This window comes from Corvus cornix, chromosome 5, assembly GCF_000738735.6.
Source record: "Corvus cornix cornix isolate S_Up_H32 chromosome 5, ASM73873v5, whole genome shotgun sequence".
Classification (NCBI taxonomy): domain Eukaryota; kingdom Metazoa; phylum Chordata; class Aves; order Passeriformes; family Corvidae; genus Corvus; species Corvus cornix.
Window position 1 is genome coordinate 29,725,875 of NC_046335.1, and position 18,267 is coordinate 29,744,141.

The window sequence follows — 18,267 nt, forward strand, 5'->3', positions numbered from 1 at the left end:
CAAGTTCAGCCTATCTGCAGTAATATAAACTAATTCGAGGGTAAGAGCCATCACAAAAGGATAAAGTGGTCGAGAAGAGGGTACCAGAGTTGTAAAAGGAAGTGTGTCTGAACTTCATGATATACATAGCACTGAACTTCATTTCTACTACATACTCATACAATAGAACACTTTTGTATAATGTACTATAAACATTTCTGTATCTGACACAGAGTACAAGTACTTCTACAGCACTACAAGAAGATGTTCTTACATACCTAAGGTGGCCGACAGCTTTGGTACGCACTAGTGAAAGGAGAATATAATCGTTCTGTTGACCTTGAAATCTGTCCACGGTTGTTACCTAAAGAATTAAAAAATAAGAAAAAAACTCCATAGAAGTGGGGTCCTAATACCAAAAAATTATGGAAAGCCATTAGCTTTGTAACACAGTTTTAAGCTGCAGAATTAGCACCAGACATTTATAACTGCATTCTTTATTTGTTTCTTCAGGTTCGTGATCACATGTTCTATCAAATAATTTCCACTCTGGGTTGATCTTTCTCAAGATGTGATTTTGGGGATTGATGTTTTTATTGAGGACAAAATAAATTAGGAAAAAAGAGTTATTCTGTCCCATGTAGCTTGTAGTCTTTTCACCTTCACCGACCTCACTGTCAAATTATCAACAGGCAAAAACAAGGGCACTATCTATGAAATTCCATAGAATGTAGGTTCATTAAGTAAGTGGTTAAACAGGATAGCTGTTTGAGTATAGCTTAAATTAGCCTGATTTGCAATATGACAATTTAAAAACACAGAAACCAGAACTACTCCAATGACTAATATATTGTCAAAGTCACCTTGTTTGGCCGTCCAATCAGAGGATTATTCCCACATCGCTGATTAATGACATCACGGATCAGGTGTTTCTGCCCATTATATGTTGTCAGGATACTTATCCTGTCTGCAGGATAACCAAGCAGGCACATATACATGAAGACTGCCACAACATACTCTGCCTCACCAAGATTCTAAAGTTTAATATGAGGGAAAAAGACAAGAAAAAAAAGACAAAAAAAGGGTTACTCAACTTGTAAGGTTAGAAAGAATAACACCTGTGACACTGTAATGTATTTAGACAAATATTTTAGTGCTGAGAGAAATGTCCCTACATCTGATGATTCTTTGCTCACTTCATACAAGCAATTTTGAAAGAATAAAAGAATTACAAGTAGGTTTAATACCTTCACTCTGATTCCTTTTCAGAGAACTGCTAAAAGTATCTACATCGATATTATTGTAAAGCACTGATTGAAACTTTCCAATATATACTCAAAAGTTCCAGTTACCCCAGAAAGCTGCAATGACTCACTCCTCAGTAAACTGAAAGTAAGAATGAGTTGAACTAGAATAAATAACGTCCTTTCAAATATTAATTAGGAGACAGATACCTGGATTATCAAATCCAGTTATTTCCACTGTAGGCCATACTATTCAATTACAAATTACCAGCTGTTATTTCATATATTGTAACTTTCTCTCTCTGTCATTACTTTTTGAGTCTGTCCCAAAGTACCACTCTTCTGGCTATGGGAAGCTTTGTTCTATTTCCAGACTGAAGTTATTCATAGCCTGTTTAAATCCATTTTCTGTCAACAAAAATTATCTTTCAGGTAAAAAAGTTGTTCTCAAATGCTGACATTTACTCCTGCTCTATTTATACAAGGAATTTTATCCCCTCTTGGCGTATGTCTGAATAGGCTGGACATACCAACCTCATTTATTTTTTCTTACTAAGTGGGCTCTGCATTACTTGGAAAATGCAGTTGCCAGGCGTATCAAACACCTGTGGGTGTAAAGCTATTCTACAAATTTTAATCCCCTCTAACTCTGGAAAGAAAAGCCCAAATTCACAAAGAGAAATAATACATGGCAGCATGTTAGCTCATGAAAAACCATGCAATGCCACCGACATGTGCTAAGTAGCATTCAATTATCAAGATCACAAAAAACCCCATAACAGCAGGAAGTATTAGAGGAGTTTGCACATGAAAGTACTGGTATAATGAGAAGTGTGTTCTGTGTCCTCATGTCAGTGCTCTTAATCTTCTTTAGCCAAAGAGTGGTCTAAAACAGTGCTCGCACGCTCAATTATCAGGCACTCCTTTCAGCTGTTTGTGTTCCACTGGACACCTCTTTACTACTTGCATGTTAGAGTTTCAAATACCAAAAGAAACTCTCCAAACGACTCCATTCTCAATCTAGCAATGGGATAAAGTGGATTATGATTTACCATTGCTTCTTTGTCTAGCAGCACGCTAATTTGTATTGAAAAAGTATTGAGAGGAACCCAAGCAAAACCTATGAATATATTTCATACCTTTTTAAAAACATAGGTTAACGTAAGTCTCAGTGATCTTCAGAGGGAAAAATTAACATGAATATTATCATCATAAAAGTATATTGTTTGCTTTCCATAATATTAAGCAAAATATAAGGTGTTCATTCCATGTTTGAATTAAACTGCTTAACTTGCACATTGTTCCAGCTCTAACTTTTCCAAAGCCCAAGTTTGCTATTTTAGACACCAGTTTGTTTTACCAGTTTTTAAAAGAAGAAAAATAAAAGCATCTCATTACAAGTGTGAAATATTTCCTAATTTAAGAGAAATAGATGGAGACTGTCATTGATGGCTTAATTTCAAAATTTAGTTGACAGTTTGAAAACTTAGTTGAGAAACTCCAAGATTAAGGTTTTTTGAGAAGTTACTTCATCCTCAATGTCTCTATGCCTCTTATGTATATTACTAGCAGTGCTGTTTTATTGTTTTATGAATGGGCATTTTAGCATTCCTACATACAGATCAAATCAACACAAACTCATGTATGTGCTACTCAGACTCTTCAAACTCGGGTATGTGCTACTGAGCAAACTTCAATTCTTCGTGTTCAGGGGAAGTGTTACTGTTTATTTCACTATCATGGCAGTACAGATGAATTACAATGGACTTTAATTTGCCTTAGGTCATACAAAAATGACATTTTGTAATGAATTCCACCAAGTCTCATCCCTCCCGTAACAATAAGAAAACAGGTATCAAAGTCATCCACTGAGCAAAAACTCCAACATTATAAGTTTTCATTTTCAATATTCAAAAAACTCATTAAAAGGAGGAAAAAATCATGACTTGATTATCTGAGAACATGAACTGAATATCAGTTTACTGTTTTTGACTGTCTTCACTGCAGATCTAACAAGCCCTACTGAGGTCAATAAATTACACATAGTATTTCCCTTACCTGATAGAAATAAGGATTGGGTTCAGACTCTCCTACACCATTGAAGTCTTCTACATTTATAAGCTGGAAGTCGTACAAAAAGCCAGCATTGGCTGTTCTGAACTCTGGCAGAAGCTGCACATGAGGCAGGTTACCCAGGTTCTTGTAACGCCAGTTGTAGAGGTTACACAAACTGTTCAAAACCACACAGACACAAATCACAAAGAGTGAGTTACAGCCGGCTCTTGAACTCATTCAAAATAGTTCAGATGCACATGAGATTAGTGCTTCTGTAGTTTTTCAATGAAAAGAGTAATTTTGCTAGGCAGCCTGTATATACATAAATGAACATACTCCAACAATCGATCCAGCAGTATTATTCTTAAATTGCGAGCTTGTTTTGTTCTCTCTCACAGAAAACTTCGGATGTCACGTCAGCGTGGCACACTCGGCTTTAAGTCTGTTCCGCTTGATCAAGGTACAAATTTTGCAATAATCCTAGCGAAGATTTTCATGGGTAACAAAACTTAAGGAATATTAATGCTTCTTTACAAAACAGAAGGAATAAGGAAAAAATTTTCTCCATTAACTGTGGTAAAGCTTCTTACAGTAAAAGAAATTATTTCCTTATTTATTTTGCATATTGTCAAGCACTAACACAAGACATGAATGGAAACAAACAAAATCTACCTAATTCTGAAGGTTCCTGATATGATTTCTGATATTTACTGGGACAGTAATACTAACAAAATGCACAACAATATCCAGGCCAGATTAAGTAGAAGATAATTCATAGGGAAGCTATCTGTGATCAAAAAAGAAAAAGCACAGGAAGGTACGGACAAAACATCCTTGAACAAGAAACTACTTGCAAAGTGAAGGACTTCTACTCTCTTATCTTTAAGAAGTTCACTAAAATGTTGCAAAATTAACTTTATTTGCCATCACATTCAGATAAAATTTTCGTTTTAAAAATCATACTGAACTGTCATTCGCAAGACTAGAAAATAATATTCTAGATTCCCAACATTTCCTACATAAAGAATATTGAAGTTATCCTCCATACTGTTCACTACATTTTTTGCCTAAAATAAAGACTTAAAACTAAACCCAGAGTAGCAAGATTTTATACGGAGTAATTTTCTCTTATTTGGTTTTACTTTTCCTTCTTAACATGACACCACAAATATGCAATTTACACAATAAATAAATCCAGTATTTAAATTACCACAGTGAAATGACAAATATATAGATAAAAAGAAAAGCTATTATACTACAGAGACACAGTATCTCCTTTAAAATAAAAAAGGCTTTATGTTCCTGTGTGGACAGCCTGAATGTGTCCAATCTCTGGATGCATCTCTCCTGAAATACTACAGAAAAGCACCCTTTTACAGACTTTAAGGGAATTATTATATATTCAATGCTAAATAAAGCACATCTTTATTTAACTTTGAATACATTAAATGTTAGTTTAGAAAAGAAAGCTTCTGCAAAGTCTCAGTTGTAAAAAAACCTCAAGATTATTAAATTCCTTTAAATAAATTTTCATTAAAGTACGCATGCAACAACAGAGTACTACTATATAAAAATAAATAACAATAAAGAAATTATTCTGATTACATTTCAGCAAAGTAAAACCTGTCTTCCTAGACTAAGCTGAAATAAATGGAAAAAAACAACTAAATTCCAGCTTTGCAAACTCCTGTCCTAACAATAAAAAACAGTTTCCAAAACTGTATGTGCCCTTCTCCCATTTCTAACCTGTTACTATCTCACAAGCTAGAAAAAGGATTTTCTGTCTTACCTTGCCCTTGCTCTTCCTTGTGCATCCAAATCAACGGTTGGCACTCCAACACGAACAAACCGTGTAAAAAGAGATTGTTCCATGTTGGAGTATTTTTGAAAAGCCATGTTCTTAATGACTGGTGGCAACTGATGATGGTCACCAATCATAATCCACCGCTTCAAACGACTGAATCCATCCTGGGGGTTCTAGAATGGAACAATGACACTATTGCAACTATTACAATATAATAAAGGCGCTCAAAACACGTTATGAATCAGATTGTCTGCCTTTGTCTGAGCCCTTCAACATTTGTTTTTAAAGCTACACTGAACCTCAGTCTTTTTAAAGACTACTAGCTTCCATCCAATCAGAGCACAGAATTGTAGATAAAGTCTCTTTTTTTATAAAACAAGTACTTTTATCCACTAAAATTAGTAGAGAACTATCAGAATAAATATCATACTATATTACTTTAAAAGCCAAAAGTAATACACTGTCAGAGAACAAAGGAAGAACCACAATTATACATGCTACAGTATTAAAAACACCTGATTACTAAATAGTAATGTCTAGGTAGTGTCCTTTGAACTTTATTTTTTGGATTCTGAGGTAGTGAATATGAAGCATCTGAAACAGTTTTTAGTGCTCAGATGTCCGAGGCAAAACTGAACCTGCCTTTCAAGTGTCTCTGTAGTCCATGTGCTTCACCTGTTTACTTTTGTAATTCTCAAACAGCCTCTTCCATGACCAGGATGTGCCCCTAACTAATTCCCATCTTGGCTCTTGGACTGAATGCTCTTCACAATTAGCATCCTGGAGACTTCCAGCTGTCAGATCCTCATTACACACTCCTATGATAATTCCCTTTCCCCATGGGAACACTGAGACAGAACATAAAGCTCCTTTTCCTGCCACTTGAAGTGAAAGAGCTCTGAAGCTGTCTCTAATCAGACAGCAAGGAAAGAAAACTGAACTCTGGACTATCCAACTCATCAAGCCTAAAAATGCTTTAGCAACAAAGTAGGAGGATGGAAATAATTTTTACTGTCAAGATTTTTTTTTTTTTTTTTTTTTTTTAACCTGCTCCCAAAAGCTTCTGCTTTGGAGAAGACCAAGCTTTCTATATAGTTGTTCTGCTCTTATCAGGCATTTTAATCTTGGACAAAGAGACCCCAAAAATGCAGTTTTTAAGATTTTCTCACTGCATTGCAAGTGAAGAAATCAAGTACTGCTACTCTGGAAGCCTAGATCCTTAGGTTTTGTTAAAATAAAAACCCACTCAGTTTTCAAGGATTATTTGGATGGCTCAACCAAATAAAGTCATGGACTATCCCCCAGAGTATGTCTCTATGCTGAAATGGTCTACTCTAATTACACAAATTCTTCAGTTTCTGCATTTCTCACATATCTCTATTTTCCTTCACCTGCCAGATGCATCTGATTATTCAATGCTCATTCAAAAGTTTGAAAAAAACTGTAAGACGCTTACTTCATTAAATAAAACAATCTCATAATCAATGAGAAAGTTCTTACTGTCCACTAAAATACCAGTATCAGTTCTAGGTTACTTTCTGCACACGGTATTTTTCATTTTAATAGTCAATATTGCTCAAGAACACAGAGCCTTATTTATCTTTTTTTGAAATATCTTTTATGTTTCAAGTCTAACCTGCAACAGGAGAGGTATAAAGGTTTCTATCTCCAGAATCTGAGCAGACTCTTCCATTAAGATGTTGTCATACTGAGAAAAAAAAAGTAAAGAGATGTCCATAAACACAGTAACACAAACGAATGTATTTTTTCAGCCTACTGAAAGAAAGCACCTATTACTCATTCAGTTTCTGCTGGGTGGAACAGTTACAGCAGGATTTCACCTTATAGGCAAAGTATCAGTATCACCAAAAGGGTGAAGTCCTACTACATCAATGACAGACATCTCTGTACCAGTCAGGGCTTACCTCTAGAAGGAATCCATGACTGAACTACACCACATGCTTCCTATATGCCATAACCACAAGAGAAAAGCTTCGCGCAGTGGAGCAAACAAATTTGGTATCTTTGCACTGAAGCTGAAGAGAAGCCATTTTGTGATCCAATACAGTACATGATTGGTGAAAAATAACACTGAAAGAATTACTGGTGGCTGGCTTTTGTCAGAAAAAAAGACTAAATTAATAGTTATAGTTATCACTGCAGAGTGAAAAAAGCATTGAAAAAAGCATTGCATCATAGATCTTTTTCCTCATATTGTTAATCTTTTAGGTACACGAAGTTCTAAAGGCCATGTTTTTCTACCCAGTTCTGCCTCTATTTTATTAATCTTATCACTGCTGTTTATCATGTAAACGTGACTTTTTTAAAATGCACTATTAAGCATTTTTTGTATATTCAATGGCATAAAGGTGATATAATCTTTTACTTGCAGAAGTTATATTTTTCTTCAGTAAAATTTAAAAAATTAAACATATGGGTAAAAAATGCGACTCAAAATAATCTAGCTACCTAAATTTGGGGCAGATAAAAAAGGTTCATATGGGGTGGGGGACAGGGGAGAACAAGCACCAAAATCAAGTAGTACAGTAACACTAGTATAATCATTACTTTGAAACCTAATTCAACCAGGTCACGTCGTTTCAGAGCAGCATGAGTACAAGTCATGGCAATGATTTTTGCTTCTTTCACCAACAGGTATTTGGATCTATCCAGGCCACTGCGAAGAAGTTCAAATGCTCTGAATTCCTATGGAGGACAAAACAAAAGCCTTGAAAGTCAGAATACAAAATGATACTGCTTTAAAAATGTATCCACTCAAACTATGTGGCCACCTTCTTAATATAATTAAACAAGAAAGTTCTGAGGGTATGTACTGTTAACAATCCCACCTGAATAATTTGTTGTGGTTTCCAGGTTTAGCAAATTCTGAAAAACAATCTTGTAAAAACCTATCAAAGAATTCTTCCAATCTGTATGCACATATAAATTTGCAGACAATTATTCAATTAATTCTGAGAACCCTCTCAGAATCCCCCAAAATTTTCTTTTACTACATCTTAACATGACATCAAATTCAGTAGTAGAAAGACCATTACAGTTAATAAAATCAAGCAATACACAAATCACCTAACTTTTAAAAGCCTCTTGAGCAATTCTGGCAAAACCAGAAAATAATCTGTTAAAGTTACTTCTAGGTTATCTGACTAAAGGCAATTCACTGTAAATACAAAGACCCTGTGAGGATCAGAGGAGCAGTGGTAGGTGTAACAATTCTCATAACCACATCAGTGAAAAGGGAACATGCAGGCTGGCTGCTTCCCAAGATCCAACTAGAAGAGACTAGTCCCTGTTGTGAAACACACCTATATTACTCAAAGGTGGAAATTCTCACCTTGCAACTTAATGAAGGGGGCCTAGACATATGTATTTCTTCTAGGATGTAGGGAAAATGAGAACTTTGGACCTGTGTGAAGTTTTTCTACAGGATTAGCCAGATTCACTTGCTTTTAACAGTTACATGTCTTACCTCAAGCTGAGTGAATATTTTCTTAATATGTCTAAAACACCCTTCAGCAATTTCCATATCTTCTTCATATGATTTGCCTTTGAAAACTGGTTGAGGAGCATTTGCAAAATACTGGTGAAAAGGAAAGAAACTGGAGACATCTGCAACATCTGGCAATTTTCCACCTTTAACTTTCACTTTGCTGATATACTCCTCCCAACGGGACATTACCTACGACAAAGCAAAGTGGTTTTATATCATGAGGTTTTTGGCAATGTGTAGGTTTGTATACACAGCATTAAGAAAAAAAAAATCACAAAAGGTATGTCTTAGGTAGCATTTGACCTTGTGTCAGGGTGACAGTTTTGAAGTTGTGGTGGGTTGAGCTTGGCTGGCTGCCAGACTCCCACCCAGTTTATCTCACTCTCCCTCTTCAACAGGACAGTGGGAGAAAGTAAGATGGAAGAGCTTATGTGTTGAGATAAAGATAAGGGGATTGCTTAGCAAATAGCATCACAGGCAAAACAGACTTGGGGAAAATTAATTTAATTTTTGCTAATTAAAAACAGATTAGGATGATGAGCAACAAAGACAAAAGAAAAACCACTTTTCCTTTCCGCTCCCTCTTTCTTCGCAGGCTTAATTTCATTGTCAATTTTTTTACCTCCTCCCCACCCTCAGCAGTACAAAAATAATGGTGCTGTCATTCAAGTTCACAACACCACATCTCTGCCACCCCTTCCTCCTCACACTTATTCCCTGCTCCAGCATGGGATTTCGACAGGCTGCATCTTCCTTCAGGATATATCCACCTGCTCAATGTGGTGTACTCCACGGGCTGCAGTGCTGGCATCTGCTCTGACACAGCCTCTCCATGGGCTGCAGGTGGAAAACCTGCTTTACCACGGCTGTCTCCGTAAGCTACGGGGAACCTGTGCTCTGGTGCCTGGAGCACATCCTGTCCCTTCATTTCCTTCTGACCTGGGTGTTTGTGCTTGTTTCCCACAGTCCCCTCTCTGCCCTCAGCTGCTGCAGAGCGGTTTTTGACCTCTTCTCAAAGACAGAAGCACCACCAGTGTCACTGGTGGATTCAGCCTTGGTCAGCAGTGGGTCTGCTGGAGCTGGTTGTGTCCAGCACAGTCCCTGGCCTCTTCTCAGAGGTCATTCCTACAGCCACCTGCTACAAAAACAGTGCCACATAAACCCAATACAGAAGTAAATTTCTTTACTATCTCCACTTATACTACTTTGATTTAAATATCAAGTGGGATTCATTTAGGAGGTAACTGAACCAGAAGACAAGCTCTAGCAGTGTTCCTAGCATTCTTCCACACCTAAACTCCATTTAACGTTAAGGTCTGCACTAAAGCTAGCCCAGAATAACTTCTGTAAAAACATACAGTGTGTGCATTCAATCCTAAGTACCACTCTACAAGTCTCCTTATGCAACACTAATTGCAAATGTAGACCACATCACTGAAAAATACATGGAGAGGAAATGAGGGGTATACAACATACAAAAAAATCACCATTTTGTACAATGTACATTTGATTTCACATTGGCATTTAACACTATAAAAGCCTTCTATCAGGACCATCAAGTAGCTGCTCTAATGCTTGTCCAAAATATAAAGCAGCCCACAGATTTTCCTATCTGAAGGAGAAGCTTCAGGTTAGAATCTTTGCCAGCATTCATGAAGGGCAGCAATGACTTGGCGAGTCAGCAAGCAGGATTTAAAACAACAGCAACACAAGCAAGTCATGCTGCAATATTAACTTTAGCTGTTACTGTATTGTAAATCACCAAGGTAAATGCTTTTTGGTTTTACACCCAACTCCAAAAAATTCACTGCAAGTTTTACAAAGTGTTTTGTAATGTATTTAGGTCATACAGTCTCTGCAAAAGTATTTCAGTCCTTACTTGGTATAAGAAAAAGTGGCCAGCTGTTTCACAAGTGTAAGAAACATCTCCTGGGACTCCAAGACTCTCTTGTAATCGCCCAACTTCTCGTAGAAGTTCAAGTCTTCGAGCCAGCACATAATTAACTCTTCCATACCTACAAAATGGATTAAATATAACATAATTTTTATTTAACCCGAAACAGTATTTAAGTATCACAATGAGAAATCACAAACAACCCCAGCAGCCCCCAAAAGAACCCCACAACTACAACCCTGCTCCAAAACCTAAGAATTTGCTACATGCCCACTATTTCTATCAGCTGAGCCCTAGCAATTCACAAAGCCAAGCTTATGAGAAATAAAGTTCTCACAGTAGTACAGCCCATCTTCAAATATATTCCTCACCCCTCCCTCCCAAACTGCCATAATGCACAGTGCTTGCAGAAACACCCCACAGGTCTGAAGTTACTTCGAGAAAGTATGAAAATAGACAACACAGAGTGTCTTAAAGAAAACTCCTTTTAATGATGAACACCACAGTTCAATGAATATACTAAACTATGGATACTACAAAATAAGTATCTCCTATGGCATCCTTTCCCTAAGTTTTTGGCTATCAAATTTCTGGAATAGCGTGACTACTTCAAAGCATTCAATTTTAAAGAAAAAAATCACAAGGTATTCGTTCTGCTAAATACTGAACTATGTATATGTGTGTAGCTTCTAGTGACTATATATAATTTTTACTACAGCTTTTGAAGTCAAAGAATTGCTATGATAATCCAGTACTGGACAGTTCAGATATTTCCAGTGCACGACCATTATACCCCTCTTATATTTATGAATGTGGGTAATCCTACTGACGTCAATTGGACTAACACGTGACAAACATACAAATATTTAGAAGAACAGGTTCTTAAGTCTTTGTACTGATACAGAGTTGATAGCTTTCCTTATGTATGTATGCTTCAAAATGTGTTATCAATGAAATAAGCAACTTTGAGGTTAAGCAGTATCTGAAGAATTCAAAGCAGAAAGTTTATTTTCATGTTTATTAATACAAAAATCACCATGACAGTAGAAGTGATACCACATTTGTACAAAAAACCTGTGACTACAAAAATCTGTCTTATTATTCTAACTTCTCTCACAGATTAATTCTATGAAAGGTAAAAGGGTCTAAAAAATATAATTCTCTTTTATTCAAGCAGCTGAGTTTGTGAACAAGCAACTGCCTGATTCTGCCTTTAGATGCTGAAGGGAGCACAGTTTTTGTACAGAACAAGAACCAAAATTACTAAACCATGTACTGGAAACTAGAGCACTGTGTGTTACTGGGACTCGATAACATGAGAAGGGAAAACTTGTCCAACACAGCTCATTTGCATGGGATGTAGAGCGGATTCAACAGAGACATCTTGCTGCCATGTTTATACAAGTGAGTTTATCATTAGCATCTCCTTTCTCACCTGCTGAAATCTTTCTCTGTCTCTAATTCCTCTTCTCCATGACCCAGTCGCAGAAGGTGACGCTCATCAATGTCTAGAGCCATGATTTTTTCGAACAGCTGGTTCAAAGCCTAAAGATTGACAAGAACAGGAGAAAAGGTAGTTTTTAGAAGTTCAGAGGCTCTTGCAGGGGAAAACTGAGAAATTACTTGTACATAAGGCAGGACATTACGCCTATTTTAGTATAAATGGAAATCAAAACAAAAAAAAAAAGTCAATTTTGTTTTAACAAAACAAAGTTAATACTGAAACTCCTCATCTTGACAACAGGGAAATTAGCCTACTAACACCCTTTTATTCGCATACTTTATGTAACAATTACATTTGATTTTACAATTTTAAAATTTAATTCTATCACAGAGTTAACTTACTTGATAAAGCTATCAGTTTACAAAATTGTCTCACAAACACTGATTTTTGTATGATGACATTAAACAATTTAACTTTTACTGTACATTAGAAAAGCATGATCAAGTACTGACTGTCAGGTGCTGTGACTATTCCATTTGGGTAACTAAATTTTGCATAACTAAACTCCTAGGTGTGCTACATCTTCTGCCTTAAACTCTTCAGCTCTCTAATGGTTTACTATCAACTGCCTAATTCAGTGTATTTCAAAGGAACAAGCATTGAATCATCAAGTTCTGAGACTAAGAATAAAAGCAAGCCTCACTTCCAGCTGCAAGTCATGTAAACATCTTAAAGTGCAGTATCAAGGCATGGGTAATGTACCCTGCTGAGATACATTTTATTTCCCAGAGTACAATTTCAAGTTAACGTCCTCACGAAACTATTGTCTGGTAAGAAGAGTCTTCTATCAGCCTCAAAGGATTTCCTTCTTTTTCTCATCAATGGACATGTTCTCAACCCTTTCTACCAACTTTACTCTGTCACTCTCCTGCAACCAATTGCAGACTGGCCTATATTGTTCCAGGCTGTAATTCTTCACCAAAGCAATACCCCTCCACCATTCTTTGACCTTGCTTTGATGAAAAAAGATGAAATGTTTTCCAGTGGTATGTTCAGTTAAAGTAACTCATAACTGAGACAGGACAGGTTAATCAGGGAGACCAGGTAACAGCTGACCCTGGTTTCCAAACAAATCATTCCAAACCAGATGCAGATTTCACAAAATCACAGAATATGCCGAGTTCGAAGGGACCCACAAGCATCATCAAGTCCAACTCCTGGCCCTGCACAGGACAACCTAAGGGTCACACCCTGTGCCTGAAAGCATTGTCCAAGTGCTTCTTGAGCTCTGTCAGGCTGGTGCTGTGACCACTGCCCTGGGGAGCCTGTTCCAGTGCCCAACCACCCTCTGGGGGAAGAACCTTTCCCTAATATCCAACCTAAACCTCCCCTGACACAACTTCAGGCCATTCCCTCGGGTCCTGTCACTGGTCACCACAGAGATCAGTGCCTGCCCCTCCTCTTCGCCTCACAAGGAAGCTGTAACTGCAATAAGGTCTTCACTTCAGTCTTCTCTTCTCCAGGCTGAACAGACCAAGTGACCTCAGCTACTCCTCATATGGCTTCCTCTCAAGGCCCTGCACCATCTTTATTGCCTTCCTTTTGACACTCTCAAATAGCTTTATGTCTTTCGTATATTGTGGCTCTCAAAACTGCACACAGGACTCAAGGTGAGGCTGCACCAGTGCAGAGTAGAGTGGGAAAATAACGAGTAAGACTCTTAAAGACTTTTAACACTATTATTATTATTATTATTATTATTATTATTATTATTATTTTATACGTGCTTGAGAAGTAACATCTCCATCTCTTACGAATGGGAAGGAAATACTCAGCTGAAGAGGCCTTCCCTTAGGAGCATGAAGCACAGAGCAACCAGTGTCTGAGAAAGCCAATTAGCAAAAATCTGGCATGCATGCAGTGAATGTGCAACTGTAAGAACTGAGCAGAGACTTTTTCAAAATACTTCGTAATTTCTACCTCCAACCAATTAAACACATTGAAAACTTCTGAAAAATAGTTTAGAACTACATACCTGAAATTCAAAAATTTAATTTTGTATTAAGAAACTGGCAAAACTGCACACAATCCAACTCAAGTTTCCATTGTTAAGAGACAAATGCAATTCCCAAACTACTGATCTCAATACTTACTGTTCGTCTAGATTGTAATTACAAGAAAATTCACACATGATTGACACTTTACCTGATTAGAGTGGGTAACTATAAGAGTTCGTTGTTCTGGGAAATTATGATAAAGATTGGATATTATCTGGACAGCTACATCAGTTTTTCCAGTACCAGGTGGACCCACTACCTAAAATCAAACACACACACAAAAAAATTAAAACCAAATAAAAATCAATACACAATTTATCAGAATACTGCACAATTAAAAAAAATAGAGTCTGCTGGGGAAGAAAAAGCCTAGAACAATCTCACAAGACACTAACATTTAACATTGCTTCCTGGCTTTGGTGAACTTTCAAACCAAATAAAACATATCATAAAAGACTCCTTTAGACTGTTTAGGCAGATTCCTGACTAAAAGGAATATGGTAATCCAGCACATGACGTACTAATATGAAAATAGACCTCCTCAGAGAAAAAAAGGTAGTTTAGCCTCAGAATAGGCTAAGCATGGGGGACACAGTGAAAAGAGAATCAAGACACACAGCTGAAAAAGAATAAGGTGAGACAGACAAAAAGGACAGGAAAAAAAGAAGAGAGTTCATTACTTCTATTTACTCAGAAATCTACAACTGATGATAAAGTCATATAATAACAGTTAACATTTTCATGGGCTCAATTCCACAAACACTCCAAAACTGACACCTCAGACATTTTAAAGGTATCCAAGTATTATAAAGCATCTCAAAATAAATTGTTCAGGATTAAGAAGCAGAGAATAGCAGCTTTCATAAGCACTTACACATAAAATTACAAACTGCTATGAAATCATTCTTGCTTTATTTAAAGACTCTCCAATCACTGCAAAAGCAAATTCAGTTGCTGTGGAAAGCCTTCAGCCACTGAAACACAGGATGCAGAGATATGTGTTGCCATATGATTTTGTGAGGATGGGAGGATGTTGAACCTTTGAATGTTAATTTTTCATATCTTTAAACTATTAATAGAAATTACCTCAGCAAGGTACAGAAAGGGGCATTACTAGTATGTCACTGAATGTACCTAAAGCCAGAATTAATATATAAGAGTATAGAATCCTTAAAAACATTCTTACCATAGTTAGTCCAGGCTGCATTCCCGCACGGATGGCTTCAATCTGAGTATGGGTAAATTGAATAGTATTGCTGTAACAAAGCAAAACATCAAATAATTGATAGATTTTGTCAACAGTTTTGATAAAAGCAATTGTTTTAACAAGTTTTATTTCAATTAACTGTTTGTATTTTTCCTAAACTACATACTTGCAAACTTTCACATAAATTAAATCAGCATTACAACGATCTTTTTTATAGATACAACAGTCTTGTAATTTCTAAGCGAGATAGTAAATCATGTTGTCCATGTGACAACAAATTCATCCCATCAAAAAAACTGTTTGCCTTTAGTTATTATTTGCAGAGAATGCTGTAAAATTATTTAGGTATGACTTTCCTAATGTTCAAATTCCTGAGACAAAAAACCCTAAAAGACAGTATTTCTCACTTTTCCTCAAAGGGCTTTCTTAACAGATAGAGGATAATAGAATATTTTGATTCAAATATAGAACAAACCAGCCTCATTTCTGAAAATGAACTGCTATGCACGTGTTATCATTTTAAAGAAAGTTCCCATCCATTTTTTACCGTTTTGGTTGATTATATGGATATGGGCCCCTGTTTGGAATAACATGAGGCTCTACAATCAGCGTTTTAGCTTCTTCGGGGTCTTCTTCATTTCCATCCTCTTTTCTTTTCGTTCCTTTACCTCCCTTCATTGGGAAAGTTATCCTGTAACACATAATTTAAGGTTACAGTTCAACATGTTCACTACAACATAAGACTGTCTTAGAAGGTAATAGAGAAAGATTTTTTCTAACCATTAAGACAAACCATCACACAATAGGAAAACAAGTGCTGCAAATGACAAAGTTGTAATGAGAATAAAGAAAAGAAATTACAAATAAATTGATGAAGGTGATTAAACAAAAAGTATGTAAGAAGCCCTCTTTTCATAGCTGGAAAAGCCAGGAGCAGTGCTGAGAGCCAGCTGGAAAATGCTGAAAACAAGAAGTTCTTAAGTGAGAATGGAAGGAGTGTAAGTGACAGGAGAAAAGTTATCATAGAACATAAGCTATGTCAGTGTTCTAAACTGTTCCAACAGATGAAGTTTTTATCCTCCCATTTCAATTTTTTATAGCCTTCTGTATATATTAACAAACTTTCCTAATTCAGAAACAAATCACAGGTGAAGGAATTCCAATGCCTATCCGAATATCTCAAGACAAAAATGCAGATACCTGTAACAGTAATAATCCCTTACAGGACAAATGTAGCAGTAGGAAGAGCAATAGCTCTTCATAAAGAGCAGTATCTCTCTTAATATATGAACTAAAACTGAACAATAGTTCATCGAGGAAAATTGTGTGTGAGATCTTTTCCTGATAACTTCAGCCTATTTTTATATCATTATATAGTGTTAGTGCCTCCTCTACACAAATTCTCCATGCAGTGTTTCCAAAAAAAAGATTGGGAGATTACCTCCCTGCTTTTCAAGATTCCATTTAGCCATGATAAAAGCTGACTGGTGCAGGGGAAAGCCATATTTTCCCTCCACTGATTTATTCCTTCACAACGAAAAGATGTAGTTCCTCCAGCTGAATTGTATTGTTCTCCAATACTACTGTGAATCTCAGCTGCCAAAGTTCAAGGAAGTGCACCAGGAGGGACAGAATTGTCAAGTTTAAAAATGCTGGACAACAGCACCACTGAAACAAAACAAATCTCATTTAGCTGCCACATAGGTAGGCATCCTATTTCAGAAATCATTTCTAAAAATAAGCAGTAGGGGATTTCAGACCTAATCCTTTGTGTTGATTGAATGGTATTTCCAATAGCTCAAATTTTAACTGATGTTGAAATTGCTGTTCTTAGCTTGTTTTAATGAGACATGTAAGGAAACTATGTAATTAAAATTCTCTAGGCTGATGTTGAGGAGGCTGCATACCATAATGCAGAAGTGAATACCATGCATCTTGATTTATCTCATACTTTTGTTTTTTCCATATATTCCATAGGCTGATCCACAAACAAGCATTTTTTGTACAGAATAGAACAAAAGCTGTAGTGCAGTTAACTATCTAAATCTTAACATATCTCCATCTTTTCTTTAAAGAAAGAGCATCTCCCTTCAACCCCTGAACATAAGTCCACCTGAAAACACATTTCAGCAAGAATACCAAACCAGAAGTACTGGAAATATTGACATCACCTGAAGGGGGGTACATGCAGATCTGGATTGTCAACAGTGACTTTAACATTGTATCCAGGAAAGCTAGCTTTTAAGTGATCAATGGACAGGAAAGTGTCATTAAAATCCAGAGTTGCAATCTGATTTGGCATTTTTGAATAGTGTGCACTACTTGGGTCTCCATATCCAAGAATGATGTCATGCAGCCAATCAGGAACCACACAATCTGTGTTCATCAAATTCCTTATAGTCTCCAGAAGGGCCTGTAAGTAAGAAAAACCAGAAAAATAGGATTGAAGAGACTGACTAGTTACCAAGTAAAAATCATACTGAAGATCAATCAAATCTGTTTTAAGATGATAGAATATAACTCTTTAATTGACAGTGTTTGATTAGATTGAGTCAATATATAGACAGTGCACATATGCAACAAAACACCAGTACCAAAGCACAGAATTCTTAAACTAAGAGCTAGTAAAGATGACCATATAATCATCAGTAAAGTTTTCATTCCAGAACACTCACAGCAGGGGAAAAATACAAAGACCCTAATGCGGTTTAAGGTTTCCTCTTACATGCCTATAAATTTCATCCCTGCAGTCAGCTTAAGCTTCCTGTCAAGCATTTGCTCTTCACCCACAAATTAATTTATCTAATAATCTGTAGTTATGTCAGTCTTCTCTCCTTTCCCCTCTTGTGAAAACATCAATGCTCCAGACCCTAGACTTGCACAGAGGGTGTGCTTTTTAACCAAGACGTAGATGAACTTTAGCCTTCCTGTTAAAGGGCTACTTTAGTGGCAAGTTTTCAACAACCATCTCACTTGAAACTTGGCATTTGGACAGCATGTATCTGCTCTTCAGCAGCAGCAGGAACACACAGGATACCAGACCTGCACTGATTTCCAGATCCTCTGACCTACCAT

General features: G+C 36.6%; 1 protein-coding gene across 1 annotated transcript in view; it reads right to left on the bottom strand.

Annotated features, from left to right (window-relative positions):
* The window catches only part of AQR (aquarius intron-binding spliceosomal factor), a 52,337-nt gene that overhangs the window by 6,529 nt on the left and 27,541 nt on the right, over positions 1–18,267 (bottom strand). Inside the window, exons 20-32 of the mRNA XM_039552115.1 lie at positions 17,364–17,605; positions 15,740–15,883; positions 15,172–15,241; positions 14,134–14,244; positions 11,920–12,029; positions 10,470–10,605; positions 8,570–8,779; positions 7,651–7,788; positions 6,719–6,790; positions 5,068–5,255; positions 3,282–3,453; positions 843–1,013; positions 258–343 (exon numbers count right to left, since the gene is read on the bottom strand). Of these exons, the coding sequence (XP_039408049.1) occupies positions 258–343; positions 843–1,013; positions 3,282–3,453; positions 5,068–5,255; positions 6,719–6,790; positions 7,651–7,788; positions 8,570–8,779; positions 10,470–10,605; positions 11,920–12,029; positions 14,134–14,244; positions 15,172–15,241; positions 15,740–15,883; positions 17,364–17,605 (1,850 nt within the window). The remainder of the gene's footprint in view (positions 1–257; positions 344–842; positions 1,014–3,281; positions 3,454–5,067; positions 5,256–6,718; positions 6,791–7,650; positions 7,789–8,569; positions 8,780–10,469; positions 10,606–11,919; positions 12,030–14,133; positions 14,245–15,171; positions 15,242–15,739; positions 15,884–17,363; positions 17,606–18,267) is intronic.